Below are 15058 nucleotides of genomic sequence, written 5' to 3' on the forward strand. Positions count from 1 at the left end.
TTCAACTCATATAATCCCAACTTCTTTGAAGATATTACAGTTCCCCTTCACCATGTTTTGTAATTTGACCCGAGGGTTTTAACATATATTGTTAGGTTTGTTAGGTTGTAGTTGTGTAGATTTAGATTCAGTATATCAGCAAAATTTTCTTTAAACCAAATATCAGAGGTTTTGCAAATTATGTTAAAATCAAAATTTAAATATAGGAATGCCACAGCATTTATTTGCCTATTTATTCATCCTTAGGATAATTAAACTAGGGTTTATATATTTGTTGAATATATTTTTCTGTTCTTTTTTTATTTTTTTTGTAAACAATAAAGTAAATTGTAATTATTAAAACATGATTATACTGCCAGAATCTTCAAGATTTTTTCCATTAAAACTGATCATTTTTTTAAATATTCAGCAATAGTATTCTAGGTAATATAAATTTTTTATATTTTCTTCAAAGTTTTAGTACATGCTTGAAAGTCTAAAGTAGGGCTTAACCACAAAGTTAAAAAGTCTAAATACCAATGGTTTTAAAATAAATGGCTATGCATTCATGTGCTTATCATAATTATCCTTAAAGTATTATTATTAAAGGTACCGTTTTGTATCTCTTTTGAAATTTTTAGCATTAATATAACTTTAGTCAATTCTTTTTCAATATCATAATTTTATAAGTACCTATAAATATGATTAACAGCTTTTTCCAGGAGCTAAAACTACTGTAGAGACAGTCTACCACTAACTGGTCACTGTTCTCCCCTTGAATAGAAGAATTGTAACATTGCAAAATCTTTAGTGTTACATATCTTTGATTTATGTGAGAAGTTTTTGTTTTGGTGTTCCAAATATTTCCTTCCTTTTCCTTTTTTTTCAGTTTCTTTCTTTTTCACAGTTTTGGTAAGTTTGTGTAGCCAAACCACTAGGAGATAATATCCACATGTTATTTGGCAAATTTAGGATCGGGTACAAATAAGTGGTTTATTTGATCTAAATCAAAATTATTTGTTAATATGAAGAGATTATAGTGATTTTCAGGAAAATTGGGTACTAATACCAATAAAAAAGGAACTTTTACAGAGCCATTCTTATATCTTGATTTTGGAGACTTATTATTAGAACTCCTTGATCTTTCATCTTTTTGAAAATTTTTCTTAATTCTATAATTTTGTTCTCTAACTCTAAAAGAAGATTCAAACAAGTTAAAATATTATAAGAAAAATTATTATGAAATTGATTATAGTTTTAACCTATTTAAAATGTACAAATTTAATTTATCTATTTTCAGGAAATTTCTTTCTCCATCATTTCCAAGTTAGACTTTTGATTATTATTCCTTATTTATTCTCCATGAACAATTTTACAAAATCCTCATATCAACACAGTTAACTATGTGAAGATTTTACTTAACTTTTAAATCTGCTTTCCTCACATTAAGTTCATGCTATGAACAAATTACCAAGAATATCAATTGGATTTTTTTGGTTTGCTTCTATGCAGGTTTTTTTCTTTAGTTGCTGACTTACTTAGCCTTAGTTCAATAGGCACACCTAAGTTTTGGTTGAAATTCATATTAAATTTAACTCAAAAATTCAAAAATACTTGGTATAATTGATGTATCACATTATAAGAGAAAATATCACTTTAGAATGAGGAAATGTCATAGGAAATTAACAATAAATTTGAGAGAAATCAAGAAACTGGTATCTTAATTCTATAGATGCACTTGTATATTAAAACACAAAAAAACATAAAAATTTAATGTGTTTCAGTTTTAGTACTTTGTGCTATCATATTGGTTATTATTTACATAATTTTGTCTCACATTGCTTATTATTTACATAAACTTCTCATAATATTATTTATATAAACTTCTCATAATTTACACATACTTCTCATAAGAAGTTAAAATGAAGATAGATTAGATCATTTTAAAGAGAGAAATTGAAATCATATATGAATTGAAATCATATATATAAAATATATATGCCTAAGGTATATATTTTTTAAATATTCATATATAGATTCAATTTCTTACAAATGGTACTTGCAATGGTTTTCCATCTGTAACAAGTTTAATTCTATTTATTCACACACTTTTCTGTAATAATTTTAATTTAAAGTTTGAAGTTTTTCTACCATTTTTACTGCTGACATTTTATTGCTATATTTGTTTTTTTCTCTTTTCTATGTTTAAAAGATAAGATGTACACACGTTTTCATATAATATTTCATATAATGTACTTGATTTACCACTTTGTTTTGTCAAGATCTTCCACATAAGCTTTTTAATTTGCAAATTTATAATGAAAAACAGTTGATTTCTGGTTAAGGCATTAGCACTGTTTTTGATCCAGTCTATCACAGAAGTTTAGTTATACTCGTGTGTCATTGTAATCTTAGTAAAAAGTGGGACGTTTCTCCTGGAACCTTTGAAAATTTATGTGTATTGAGGATTTAAGTGTAGGATTCAAAAGTGACAAGTTTTAAATGAGGACTCTAAAATAACAAGTTTTTTTCCCATTAATTTCATGATTGCACTTTTCATTCAGATAAGACAGTAAATAGTTTTACTTGACCTAACAAAAACCAAAATGTAAGTAATAACCAATACAAAATATATACAGCAAAAAAATTTTTGTTTTAATGTTTAATTTAAATTTTTCTTTTTTAATTAAAAATAATTACCAAGTAGATAAAAATAGTTTTACTAATGTAAATAACTACTTTCTGTCATTTTTGTTCAGCCTGATAGAATGTAACAAAAAATGATCAAAGAATCTAAGGAATCTTATTCAAAGGGTTGAGTTTCATGAAATTTTAATAGAAATGATATTGCAAGTAAAATCTAATCAGTTCTGGTGTTTTGTTTTAAATTTTGGTACTTATCAGTGAATATCATATCCTTGAAGTACTTGGTGATTTTCTTGATCAGCCTGATAGGATACAACAAAAAATGACCATACTCTCATTTGACAACAGACAAAGATTGCAGGCTTTTCTGTTCAGCTTGTGCTAAAGAGCTTCAATAATGTTGAGATTAGAACTTTGTCAAGACTAAATTATGTTCTTCAAAATATTTTTAACTGCTTTTGATTCTAAATAACCTATGCATAATATTGAATTATGTTTATGAATATTGTCATGCTGGAAAATAAATCCTGCACTATTTCATTTCAAACCTAGATGGAAAAACATTTTGTTCTAATGTGTTATTCTATTGTTTAGTTCTATTTTATACCATTGATTATAACTAAATTTCCAACAACAGTTTTTGAAACAACCCCAAACCATGGCAGAGTCCTTACAATGCTTCACTATAGGCACCACACAGTCTGGTCTCTTCTTTTTGAACCAATTAATTCAAACTTCAATTTGTCACTCAAAGTAATTTTTCAAAGTCTTCTACTGTCCGTGTTTTTTTCTGATATTAAGACTGAATTAATGGTTTTCTGATAGCAACTTGACCTTACATATTAGATTCTCTAGGCATATTTTAATTGTAATAAAAGGTTAAAATAATAGATTTTTTGAAACTAGTTATACAAATTCTCTCCATTTTTATGATGTCTTTATTTAAAGAAGTCAATTGAAGACTGTAATGATGTTTATCTTTAAAAAGTTGAAATTATTTTCACTTATGGATTTTTAATTGTCAATAATTAAATAATATTTTAAATAACATCCAAGGGTCACATAAACATATTTTCATGTTTTATTAACTTTTTTTTCTGAAACAAAATAATTGGTATATTAGCATTTCTTACTCATAGATAATTATACTGGTATGCCAAAATAGTTTAACTTTTAATAAAATACTAAATTTGCAAATAGTTATGTTTACTCATATCTATCATGTGTTCTCAAACATACAATTGGTTTTTTTACTGTCATTTTAAGTATTAATATAAACCATGAAAAGTTTTAGCTTTCTAGACGTACTGCTAAACCTTGCACTTCGGATTTATGTTCATTACTAAGCACCCTCACTAATAATTCAAAAAAAACTTTTAAAACCTATATTTCCTCAAAAAAAGTCTCTTGTGTTTAGCAACAACTTTTCTTATTGCTGATATTTTTAATAAGCTTATCCTTTTTAGAATTATTTATTATTAGCTTGAAATTCTATAACAATGACTAACAATGCAGTATTCCTCTTAGGATAAAGAACACAGGTGTTAGCTAATGCTAAAGTGAAAAAAGAAAATGGAGTTTAAGTATCACATAAAATAGTCAAAGTTTTTAAACAAGTTGGATAAGTTATTTTTTAAATGCTGATAACAATAAATTTAAATTTCATCAAGTTGTTATGTGGTTATGCAGATTGAATCATCAGTGCTAAGAATCTAAAACTAAAATCTAATCATTGGGATATGCTACAAGTTTTTTTGAAATGAGATTGAAATGGATATCCTTGTTAAATTAATAGAAAAAATGCCATATTTATGTAATGAAGTCATCAAGGGGAAAGAAGACATTTTTGAAGAAAAGCATTGAAATCAAGTTATATTATTTTCAAAGTATTTTCAAAATTAATTTGTTTTTACAATAAATTAAATGATTATTATTTGTAGAACACATAAGGTCATGAGATCAAATGTTTAGTAGTTAAATAAAGTTAATTTTTATCTTTAGTTTCTACATGAAGTTTAGAAGTTTTTGTATAAAAAATGCATGTTGTGAACATTTTAAATAATAAAAATTTTTCTTAATAAGAAAAGCTATTAATCTTCTTTTGCATAAGTCATTTATTTACATTTGTTTTTTTTGGCAATCATTTTAATAGTGGTTGTTTTTTAAATACTTGTTTTTCCGATTGTTTGCAGTCAATTTATGTGCTTTTTAAATACCAAAGTGTGTTTGAAGTTATCTTTATTCTTTGAGTTTAAGTTATCTTTTAAGATCTTTTCATTCTAGTTTTATTTTTTAGTTTGTTTTTGAGGAGCCTTTATCTTTAAAAGAAGCTGTGACTAAGGTTGTTGTGGAAATTATTAAAAGGACATGGCCACAATATTGGACTTCACTTCTTTCTGATTTATTTAATCTTGAAGATTATGGTGTATGTTTCATTACTTTAATTTTTAAATGTTTTTAAAATTTGTTTCTGTTTTGTTTATTTTAGGTTTTAGTAGAATTTACACTATATTGAACACTTTGTTCCTACGCATAATTATTACTAAAACTTTTATCCTTTTAAATTTCAGAAAGTAAACTGAGTTGAGAAAATAAATTGAGCTAAATTTAAAAAAAAAAGTAAAAGTAAAAATATTAGTCTCAATGAATTTGAAATCTCTTTTTAGCCTGCTCAACTGGAACTTGTGCTAATTATTTTCAGGCGATTATATGAAGACATTAATAGTTCTGATGAGCATTTAACAGCTCTACGAAGAAAAGAAATGTTATCAACTCTTGATTCGAGTATTGGAATGCTAATCAGATTTTTTTTGGCATCATTAAATCAACATATTGGTACTTCAAGTAAAGATGTGTGAATTTTGAATTTTGAATTTTTAAACATGAAGCCTTATAAAAAAAAAGGGATGCATGTAAAGCTCAATCTAGATATTTGTATTTTTAAACAGATTTTCTTTTAGAAACAAAATTTTCAATGTTAAAATAACTAAATCTCATGCTAATATATAAGGGTTAAAACATTAGAATTTGTCACTAAAAAGTTTGGTTAAAAGCTTCCTAAAAAAATCTAATAAGTGTGGTTACAGCCAATTTACACATCTTTAAAAGCTTTATCTCATAACTTTCCCCATTTTACTGCAGGGGTAACTTAAATGGATGTTCCAGGGTTTCTCATGACCCTAGTCTATTTATATGCAAAATCTGATTTTGTCTTTTTAGTAATCAGCTCTTCTTAAATAAAACTTAGATAAAACCCCAATACAGCCTGATCTAATGAACTTCAGGACTATTAGGAAGATTCATGGTTTGTAAATTTCAGAACCTAGTATCAAACATCCTACAAAAATTCTTTTAAGTGGTAGTTGAACACATTAATTGAAACACTTATAAAATCCTGCATTAAAATCCCTGTCATTTATCCTACCATGACATTTTTCATTATTTTACTCATGATAATAAAATTAGGTCTTCTTTTAAGCATCTAAACTTTGTTTCTTGCAAAAATTTATGAAATGCAAACTACAGAAAATTAAAAATGTTGTTTTTTTCTATTAATACTAAATTTTAATTTTTTTTTTCAAATAAAAGTTGTGTTTTTCTAATTTCAATAAAAATCGATTGTACATAGCATAGCTTTTAGGCAGTGATGTTACCACAGAGTGTATGAATATGAAATCCTTTACATACTTTTAAGCAATTTTACTGCTATTTTTGGGTAAATTTAAACATCATTATGCTTTCTGCTATAAAAAACCAAAAACAAAAATTCTTTACTGCAACTCTATGTAAATTTGTGTAAAAGTTTAAATTTACATGGAGCTTTAGTAACTTTGATTGCATTTTACTGCAATTTTTTACTGAAGCTCTATGCAAGTTTGCTTTAACAGTAAAAGAGTGCATATTACACATTTTTACTGCATTTTACCGCAATTTTTTTTTACTGATGATGCGGTAACTCCAGTGCTTGATAGCTTTGATTTCTTTTATGGAAATATGTATAAAAATGTTCTTTATCTTTTCATTGTACAAATCCTTTAAAACATCTTTTCAAAAAATATTCTGGTAGGAATTTGTAAATTGGCTCTTGAGTAGTTGGCTTGTATAATTTGGGTGTAAAAGATTTTTTTTTGTATGTCTCAGTACCTCTTGAAATTGTAATGAAGAGCCCTAAACCTGTTTTCTTTATTTTGATGAATTGAGGGAGATTAAGCACTGCATAGGCATTTGGTTGATTAAAACTAAAAGGTTGATGTAATTTTGCTTGAACTCCCTAATCTTGGCTTCAAAGACTGAATTCTTGGGTTTAGAGTCCAAATTTTTTCCAAAACATGCTTTGACAACATTTTCAAACAGCTTGAAAGTCTGAATTAAGTTAAGGGCTTGTACAAAGTTTTTTGCAACTTGTTATACATTTCAGAAGCTTCATGCAGTCATTCCAGGTGAAATGACTACCATGATAGTGCTGAATGGGGATGTGTAGTGTTGTTAGTCATTCTTTGGCAATTGGCCAAAGATTACCGAATTTCTTACACAAGTGAATGACTAGAGTGAGGAGTAAATGAAGTTCCATTAGAGTTATAGCTCAAGCGCAAGTTTGTGGTGGGGAAACTCTAGCATTGAAAAGTTATGGTGTTATTAAAGTTCTTTAGTTTTCTGACACTTCCACCTGAGCTCATGAATCCTGAGAACTGCTTCCTTATGTTCACAGTTTTGAAGGTTTAATGATGAAACATTGCGTCAACAGTATGGATGCTTACTGCTGTAATGCTGAATACCACAAAAGATATTTGCTAGGCTAAGGTCACAAGAGATAACCAAAAAATCTGTCTTTAATTTCTCTTGAATTAGGGTAGGCAAAGACAGCAACTACATTCTAGTCAGTCCTATTTTTTAATGTCAAATTTTTAATCTCAGTCCAATTCTTAATGCTTTTTATTTACAACATCTTAATTTTTTTAGGAAATCAGCATTTCATATGAAATAGCCAGTTTTACCTTGCATTACATTACTCAAATTTTTAAAAGTTATGGGCCCCTCAGAAGGGTTCTTATAGGATGCTTCATTGATAGTAGCGGGGGAAAAGATGTTATTATCTTTATATCATTGTACACTATTTTGACAGAGACCAGATTAGGCTGAAGCAATGTAGGTTTGTTGTGAGCCTTTAAAAAGGCAGTGGGCACTTGCATTGCTTGCATTTTGTTGTTTCAATGTCCAGTAGTAATGAAATATTTGCACTGTTTTGGACAAATCACCTGGCAAACCATATGTTTGCCTGATAAAACTTAAATTTGTTGGGGACAGCTTTATGCCATTTAAGCTTCTTGAAAGATACTATTAGAAGGTTAACTTAATTTTGAGAGTTTTTTTATTATCATAAAAAGCATATCTAAATAGTAAAAAATATATTTAATCAAAATAAATTCCATCGTTTGCAACAACCTTCGCCCATCTTTTTAGCAACACGAATTCCATCGTAAAAGAATTTTTCTGGTTTTTGAGCTATCCAGCATTCAAGCCAATTTTTGACTTCTTCAAAGCAATTAAAATGCTGCTCTACAGGTGAATACTACATTGACTGAAACAAATGATAATCTGATGGAGCAATGTCTGGTGAATATGGCAGATGGGGTAAAACATCCCATCTTAATTTTTCAAGTGTTTCTTTTACGCATTTTGCAACATAGGGACAAGCATTATCATGCTGAAAAATTGCTGACATAAGTCTGGTCATTTTTCTTTAAGAGCTTAATTCAAAGCCATTAATTGTTGTTGGTAGCATATGTCTGTTATAGTTTCTCCAGCTTTTAGCAGCTTATAATACACCACACCTCTTTGGTCCCACCAGATGCCAAGCGTAACTTTTCTACCATGGATATTTCACTTTTGTGTAGATGTTGACGCTTGACCAGGGTCACACCACAGTTTTTTTTGCATGGGATTGTCAAAATAGATCCATTTTTCATCAACTGTAACAATTTGATGCAAAAAGAATCATATTTAGATTTAAGATTTCTGCTTGTTTTTAAAATTTTAAAAAAACCTCAAAATGAAGTTAACCTCCTAATAATACAGTCTTCTTCCGCAGCTTTTAGCTGTATAATATTCTTTTTTGTCTATACAGAAAGGATTGCACTTTAAATTTCTAAATTTTGTTTTATGTTTGTTTTAATTTTATGTTAAATACAACAAGATTCCTGGGTAAATCATCAATAGATTTGTTATCATTGTTTTCATGAAATTCTTACGCATGGCTCAATATTTATAAATAATTTATCGTTACAAGATAAACTATAAAGGTTTTCTCTTTACTAATTGGTCAGCATCATAACAATGTTAAAGATTGCTAAAATTAAGTCACGTGAAAAAATAGAGATAAGGTTGTTAGGATGATTACCCAACTAAATCGACTTTTAGTTGATTAGTAGGAAACAAATAGTCGATCAAATTGAATATACAATTTTTCAAGGTCTACTAATTTCGACTTTTAACTAGTTGACTTTTAGTCCATTTAGTCAAAGTCGATAGCAACACTAATTTTTTGATGCAGGTTTTTTTACATCTCAAACATCTAAAAAAAAAAAAGCTTAACCATGAGTAGGATTGTACTTTTACTGCTACTGCCTAAGTTTGCAAGCTTTTTCACTTTGAATTTGCACTTTTTTCAGATTTTTTTTCTCTTGCATTTTCTTCTTTTCACATTTAAAAAAAAATGATTGGCTGTGAAATTTTTTTTTTTTAAAAGTCAACACTCTGTGATTATATCTAATGTGTGAACCCTTAAGAAAAATATTGTAATAAAGTTTGATTTTAATAGTTTTAAACAAGGGCTTAAATTTTGTTTTAGTCATTGTTTGCTATGTTGTTATTACGCTGTTGATCACAATTAAAATTATCAGGATATATATGAGTTCAATTTTTTTAAAACATATTTTTAGTTCAGTTGTGTAAACACTCGAATATGTGAAGCAGCTTTAGATGCCATCTCAGCTTATGTAACTTGGGTAAACTTGGAGCACTTGTTTCTTCAGGATAAACTGTTATTTAAATCATTAATTTTTTTACTTAAGTATGACAATTTCAAGTATAGTGTATGTAATTGCCTCCAAGTTATATTTGAAAGAAAGGTAATCTATTTTTATTAAATTGTTTGTTTTAGTAATTGGTTTTCCTACTAATTATTTTTTTGAAAATTGTTTTTTTTTTTTTTTTTTGTTTAATATTTTCAGAAATATATACATTAGACTTTTTTATATTGTGTGTATTTTGTTAAGCTCTTGTCAACTTTGAATTTCTTCTATCTTTCAGGGGTATACTCATCAAAGATTAGATATACTTTCAATAATTGATGGCAATCTTTTAAATATTATCCATGAAGTTGCAAGGTGAATATAGACTTTAGTTGTTTGTGTGTTTGTAAATAATATTTTTTTAAATTTTTTTTACATTATCTAGCACTTAATGAAAAAGATGTACTTTAGTTAAAAAAAAATTTTTTTAATTATATTGAATTATTTGTTTCCTTCCTAAAATTGCAATTAGCTGAAAAGATTTCCAGTACCTAATTATAATAGTTCAATTTTTTTGTCTATTAAGGTATACTTATTAATTTTTAGTCTTAAAATTTACAAGTACAACAAGTATTACAAGAAATATTAAGTATCTAAAATAGGAAAAACTTTTTAATCTTAATATCTCTTCAAGGTAAGTCTTTACACACAAACTAAAATTGTCATTAAACTTATTTTGAAAAAGAGTTTAAAACCAATGTCCTTGTTGATAGTTACTATTTTAAAAATTGTGTTGCTAAGTAAAGTAACGCTTTCTTGTTACATAAATTATTAAAAAAAACCTAGATATCAATTTTTAAACGTTTTATTAAATTTAATAAACTTTTGTTTAAAACATGTAATAAGTAGAAAAAGACATGTAAAAATACAGTTAATTAGTCTCTTTATACATTATAACATCACTTACAATCAAAAGAAAAAAATTTCAATCATATTTACTATAATGACTTTTCATTTACTTTTAACAAAAGTAATTCATTAATCTTAGTAAGCAATAATAAACTTAATATGTCTCAAACTTAGCTAATATAAATATTAGAACTTGTTAGAATACAGTTAGAATGCAGCAAAAAAATCAAATTGTTAAAGTGAAACCAGCTTGTATATGATATATGGTGAACAGAAACTTTTAGTATTGGTACCTAAGGAAACAAGTCCTCCAAATTGTCTTGAGCAGCAAGTTATTGAAAGTTATTGGTCAATTATAAAAAGAATTCTATTGAAAAGTTAGCTTCAGATGAAGAAGATTTTCAAAGCAAAATCCAGGAGATGATGTCAAGTACTCGCAAAAATATTTTCTATCTAAGGTTTCTATCTAAGAATCCAATTAAAAATGTAAAAAATTATTCAAATGAATAAATGATTTAGCTAGCTTAATTGTATAAAAAAGTAAAGGAAAAGTCCTTTAAGTAAATTAAAGGGTGCTGAATTTCATCATGTTCAACTGATAGTTTAACATGTAATTTGTATTTAGTATGCTATCAGGGTGTTAACTAGCCTGATGGCACCGCGTATAATGCGGAATTCCCAATTTTTCAAAATTTCCCAAAAGTACATAAAATCATTTTAAAAAAACGACCTTTAATTAACAGACTTAGATTTTAAGTGTTACGCAAGAAACGTAGAAATACTTAGTAAACGAAGAAAATAATTTAGTTGATCGAAAACAATTACTTTCTTTACAAAAGAAAAAGCGTAGCAATTTATTCAAAAATAAAGAAAATGCGTTGTTTTTTAATTGATGTCAGTTGTTCTTTAGATTTTTCATTTCGCTTGTTTTTTTATTTGTATTTTTTTATTTTAGACTTTTTATTTCATTAATTGGTAAAATTAGCATAATTGTTAATTTGAAAACAAAAATTTCCAAAAACAAAAGGCAGTAGAGGACAGTAAGGCCTCTACTGTCTTTGTTTTTAGAAAATTTGATGTTTTATTTAGAATGTTAACTAATAGTACTTAAGTTATTTTCCCCTGGTGGTTTAATAGAAGCATTTCTATTTTTCTTTCTCATACATTTTACAAATTATTAACATAGAGACAACAATTAATCTCTGTTCTAAGGTGGATTTCTATTCCTCAATTGTTAAACTATTTATTCTTAAAAAAGTAAAATTAATTTCACTTTTGAAATCTGTCTATTACACTTTTTTGATTAACATCAAAAACTGGGCTTTAAACTTTAGTTTAAATAGTTTATTTAACTAAAAAGAACTCTTAAATTTTTTTTCCTAGAGTTTAAATAGTAACCCTATTTTTACTCTTGTATTTTCCTGGAAAATTTTTAATGCATTTTTTAATACCATTAGTAGTAAGAAATGTTCTTTTTCCATTTGTGCAATGTGCAAGTCAGATAAATGTGATTGCCCAGATAAAACTGAAAGTAGTGTTAAGTAAAATCTATAAAAATTTTTAAATATAATTAATGCTAATTTTATGCTATTTATAATATTTTTTAATGTGTTGAAAAATGGTTGCTTTAATCAATATTTTTTCATCATTTTTTATTATAGATACTCAAATGAGGTTGCTGCACAAAACAAGAGAGAGTATACATTCTTAAAAAAACTTATTGAGACCCTATCTATTTTTGGCAGGAATCATATTGGTGAAGTTTCAGTAAAAACGTTTTTTACATTTTTTTTTTCCTATTTTACATATTGATAAAAAATAGTATAGAAATTTTTACATTTGTTAGAGTGACAAACAATTCAAAGCAGAGTATATGGATTCTTATCTAAAGCTTATGTTGCAGTTTTCTTCTCATGATAGCATAGTAAGTTGTTTTGCAATTCTATTAAGTATTTAGGATTAATTTGCAGTATTTAGCAATCTCAACTTAATTTCTCGAAAAAAGGTTGTTTTTTTTCTTGTAATAATTGCTTTTGTTTTTTTAATAAAGAGTGAGAATAATTGATGTTCTTTTGTAAATGATTACACTAAAATTTTAAGTTCTTATTTTAATTTTATTTGGTTTGTCTTTTTTTAATAAATTAATGCCTTTTAAAAATTTGAAATAGAGTTTAAGGTAAAACATAAGTGAAATTAATTGATTTTTTAAACATTAAAAAGAAGAATGTATTTCCTAAAAACCCTAACACAGTTAATAATTTCATAATTGGTATGGCCACCCTGAATACTTTTTTTGCATAGAGAGTATTAGCTATTAAAAGACTTAACAAAGAAACTAATAACAAAAAGACTTAACAAAGAAATTAATAGCAAAAGTTAAGCTCTTGGTTAAACAACTAGCTGTTTAAATCTTCAATAAGTTAGATGCACTATTGATCGACACTAATCTTTTGCTCTTTGACAATATAACTTTATGTTTTTCTCTGTTGCCAGCCTGAATTGTAAAAACAGTCCATACAACATCTCATACTCTTATTGTACATGTCAACAATTATTGATCGACAATTTTCTTGTTTTACATGAAAAGTTTTAAGACCTTATTACAGTTTTTAAGTATTCTATCTTAGTTGCACTAATATTAGTTCTTTTTTAAAAAGGTTATACATTGGCCTATTATGATCTGTCAAAGTTGAAAAATTGTAAAAGAATTGGTGATATTGTGATAATTTAAAAATGATGGGTATGTTTTGTTTTTAGGTTGTCCCTTATGTAACACACACTAATATAGCACTAAGAATATTAATGACTTTTTGCTTTTTTGAATTTGTATTTTTTACCTGTTAAACCAGTAATATTAAGTTAATATCTGTTTGAGACTAAAATCTAACAAATTTTATTATGCATTTTTAGGAGAAAATTGCATTCAACACTATATATTGTTTGTTGTATTTTTTATTTAAGGACAAAGTTCAATGTTAAAAAAATGCAAAAAAGCAAAAAAATGAAATTCATGATCTTGAAAAAGGACTAATGCAAAAACAAATAGAAATAGCTAATATAAAAATAAACTCACTCCAGCAAAAGCAACAATGCAAACAAAAAGAACATGAAATTAAAATGGAAGTTTACCAAAAAAAGTTGTCACAGTTTTAAGTTTTAAAAAAATAACAACAGAATTATTTTATTTGAGGATTATTATTTTCTTACATGTAATTTTTATGTCTTTCATACAACATCAGATCTAGTTGTTTTTTTTTTTGGAATGTTTATTTTATTACTTTATTTTTTGATGTATAATACGTTGTTTTTTTTATATATGTTTTTTGATGAAATAATATGCAGTATAAACATTTGTTTTTAGACTTTTATCTATAAATAAAAACACAAAAATTTTTTTAAAATAAATAGTCCACAATTTGATTTCTCTTTGCTTTTCCAAAAAAATCTTTTTTGAATGCTTCAGTGTCATCTTAATTGCCGTTTTGTATTTCAATGCCTTACCAATGATCATTTTAAAAAGGCAATGTTGCGAAGCACAAAACAGGATATTATGGCTATGGCTATGGAATTTTGCAGTTTTGTTCATAAGGGAATGTTAACGCAAGGAAATCATTTTTTTAATACACCAAAACAACATTCAACTGACATATGTGTACTTCTCAAGTTATAATTGTATTGGATTTCACTCTCATTTTTTGGCTTAGAAAAAGGTGTCATTAAATTTTTTTTGCAAAGATAGCCAGAATCACCTATAGCATGAAAGTGTTTACATGCTTCTAAAACTTGTTTAATAGCTGAATAAGCAAAAACTCATGAATCATGAACACTTCCAGGCAATTGAATACAAGCTGATGAAATTTCTTTTGAAGAACCTGCAATGACCTGGAAATTCAAAGAAAAAAAACCCCTTCTGTTTTGATACATTTCTGCGTTTTCTCCAATAGGATTTATTATAGGAATATTAGTTCCATCAATTGCTCCTATACATCCTGGGAATCTTTGAATTTGGTAAAATCTAAATAAAGGTTGATAAATATATTTATTTTCTTTATCAAAGAAAATTTCAAAGTTTGTAGGAAATAGCAAAATACAAATATCCATGAAAACTTATAATCACCTTTACTTAATTATCAAAAAATCAGCTTCTGTTAGAAGCTTTATGAACTGATATCTTTTGTTAGCAATTTGAATTGAAATGTTTTTAACCACTCAACACACAGTTGATTGATTAACTTTCAGCTCCTCCTAAAACAAATCATTCAAATTTGAATATAAAGTACTTTGTTTATTGTTACTTGTATATTATTATTTTATTTGTTGATATATGACGTTATTTAAAAACATAATATAAAATCTACAATAAGAAGGTACCATTGTCTGATACCTTTTCTTGAATATTTACTCACTTGGAATGAACTAATAGCATAAAACTGAAATTCAATAGCCAGTTGTTGTACAGGTGAAAGAGGACATCCTCAATTGTTTAAATTGTTGTTAATAATGTCATTAGGTAG

At 26.7% G+C, this 15058-nt stretch overlaps 1 protein-coding gene across 15 annotated transcripts in view; it reads left to right on the plus strand.

Moving 5' to 3' along the window:
• The window catches only part of LOC145182929 (exportin-5-like), a 62334-nt gene that overhangs the window by 5309 nt on the left and 41967 nt on the right, over positions 1–15058 (plus strand). For 9 of the 15 annotated variants that reach the window (XR_016451548.1, XR_016451547.1, XR_016451549.1 and 6 more), the window contains 6 exons: positions 4922–5050; positions 5292–5477; positions 9564–9752; positions 9934–10010; positions 12206–12311; positions 12391–12468. Coding sequence is in view for 6 of the 15 variants with exons in the window: in XM_090084280.1 (XP_089940406.1) it covers positions 4922–5050; positions 5292–5477; positions 9564–9752; positions 9934–10010; positions 12206–12311; positions 12391–12468 (765 nt within the window). In the remaining 9 variants the exon portion in view is untranslated. Of the gene's footprint in view, positions 1–4921; positions 5051–5291; positions 5478–9563; positions 9753–9821; positions 10011–12205; positions 12312–12390; positions 12469–13201; positions 13285–15058 lie in introns of those variants that run through there. The other 6 variants (XM_090084283.1, XM_090084291.1, XM_090084295.1 and 3 more) reach the window with 6 other exon arrangements.

The sequence above is a fragment of the Hydra viridissima genome, unplaced genomic scaffold (assembly GCF_058129835.1).
Source record: "Hydra viridissima isolate aposymbiotic clone 2 unplaced genomic scaffold, HvirCarnegie_v1 scaffold_4, whole genome shotgun sequence".
Lineage (NCBI taxonomy): Eukaryota > Metazoa > Cnidaria > Hydrozoa > Anthoathecata > Hydridae > Hydra > Hydra viridissima.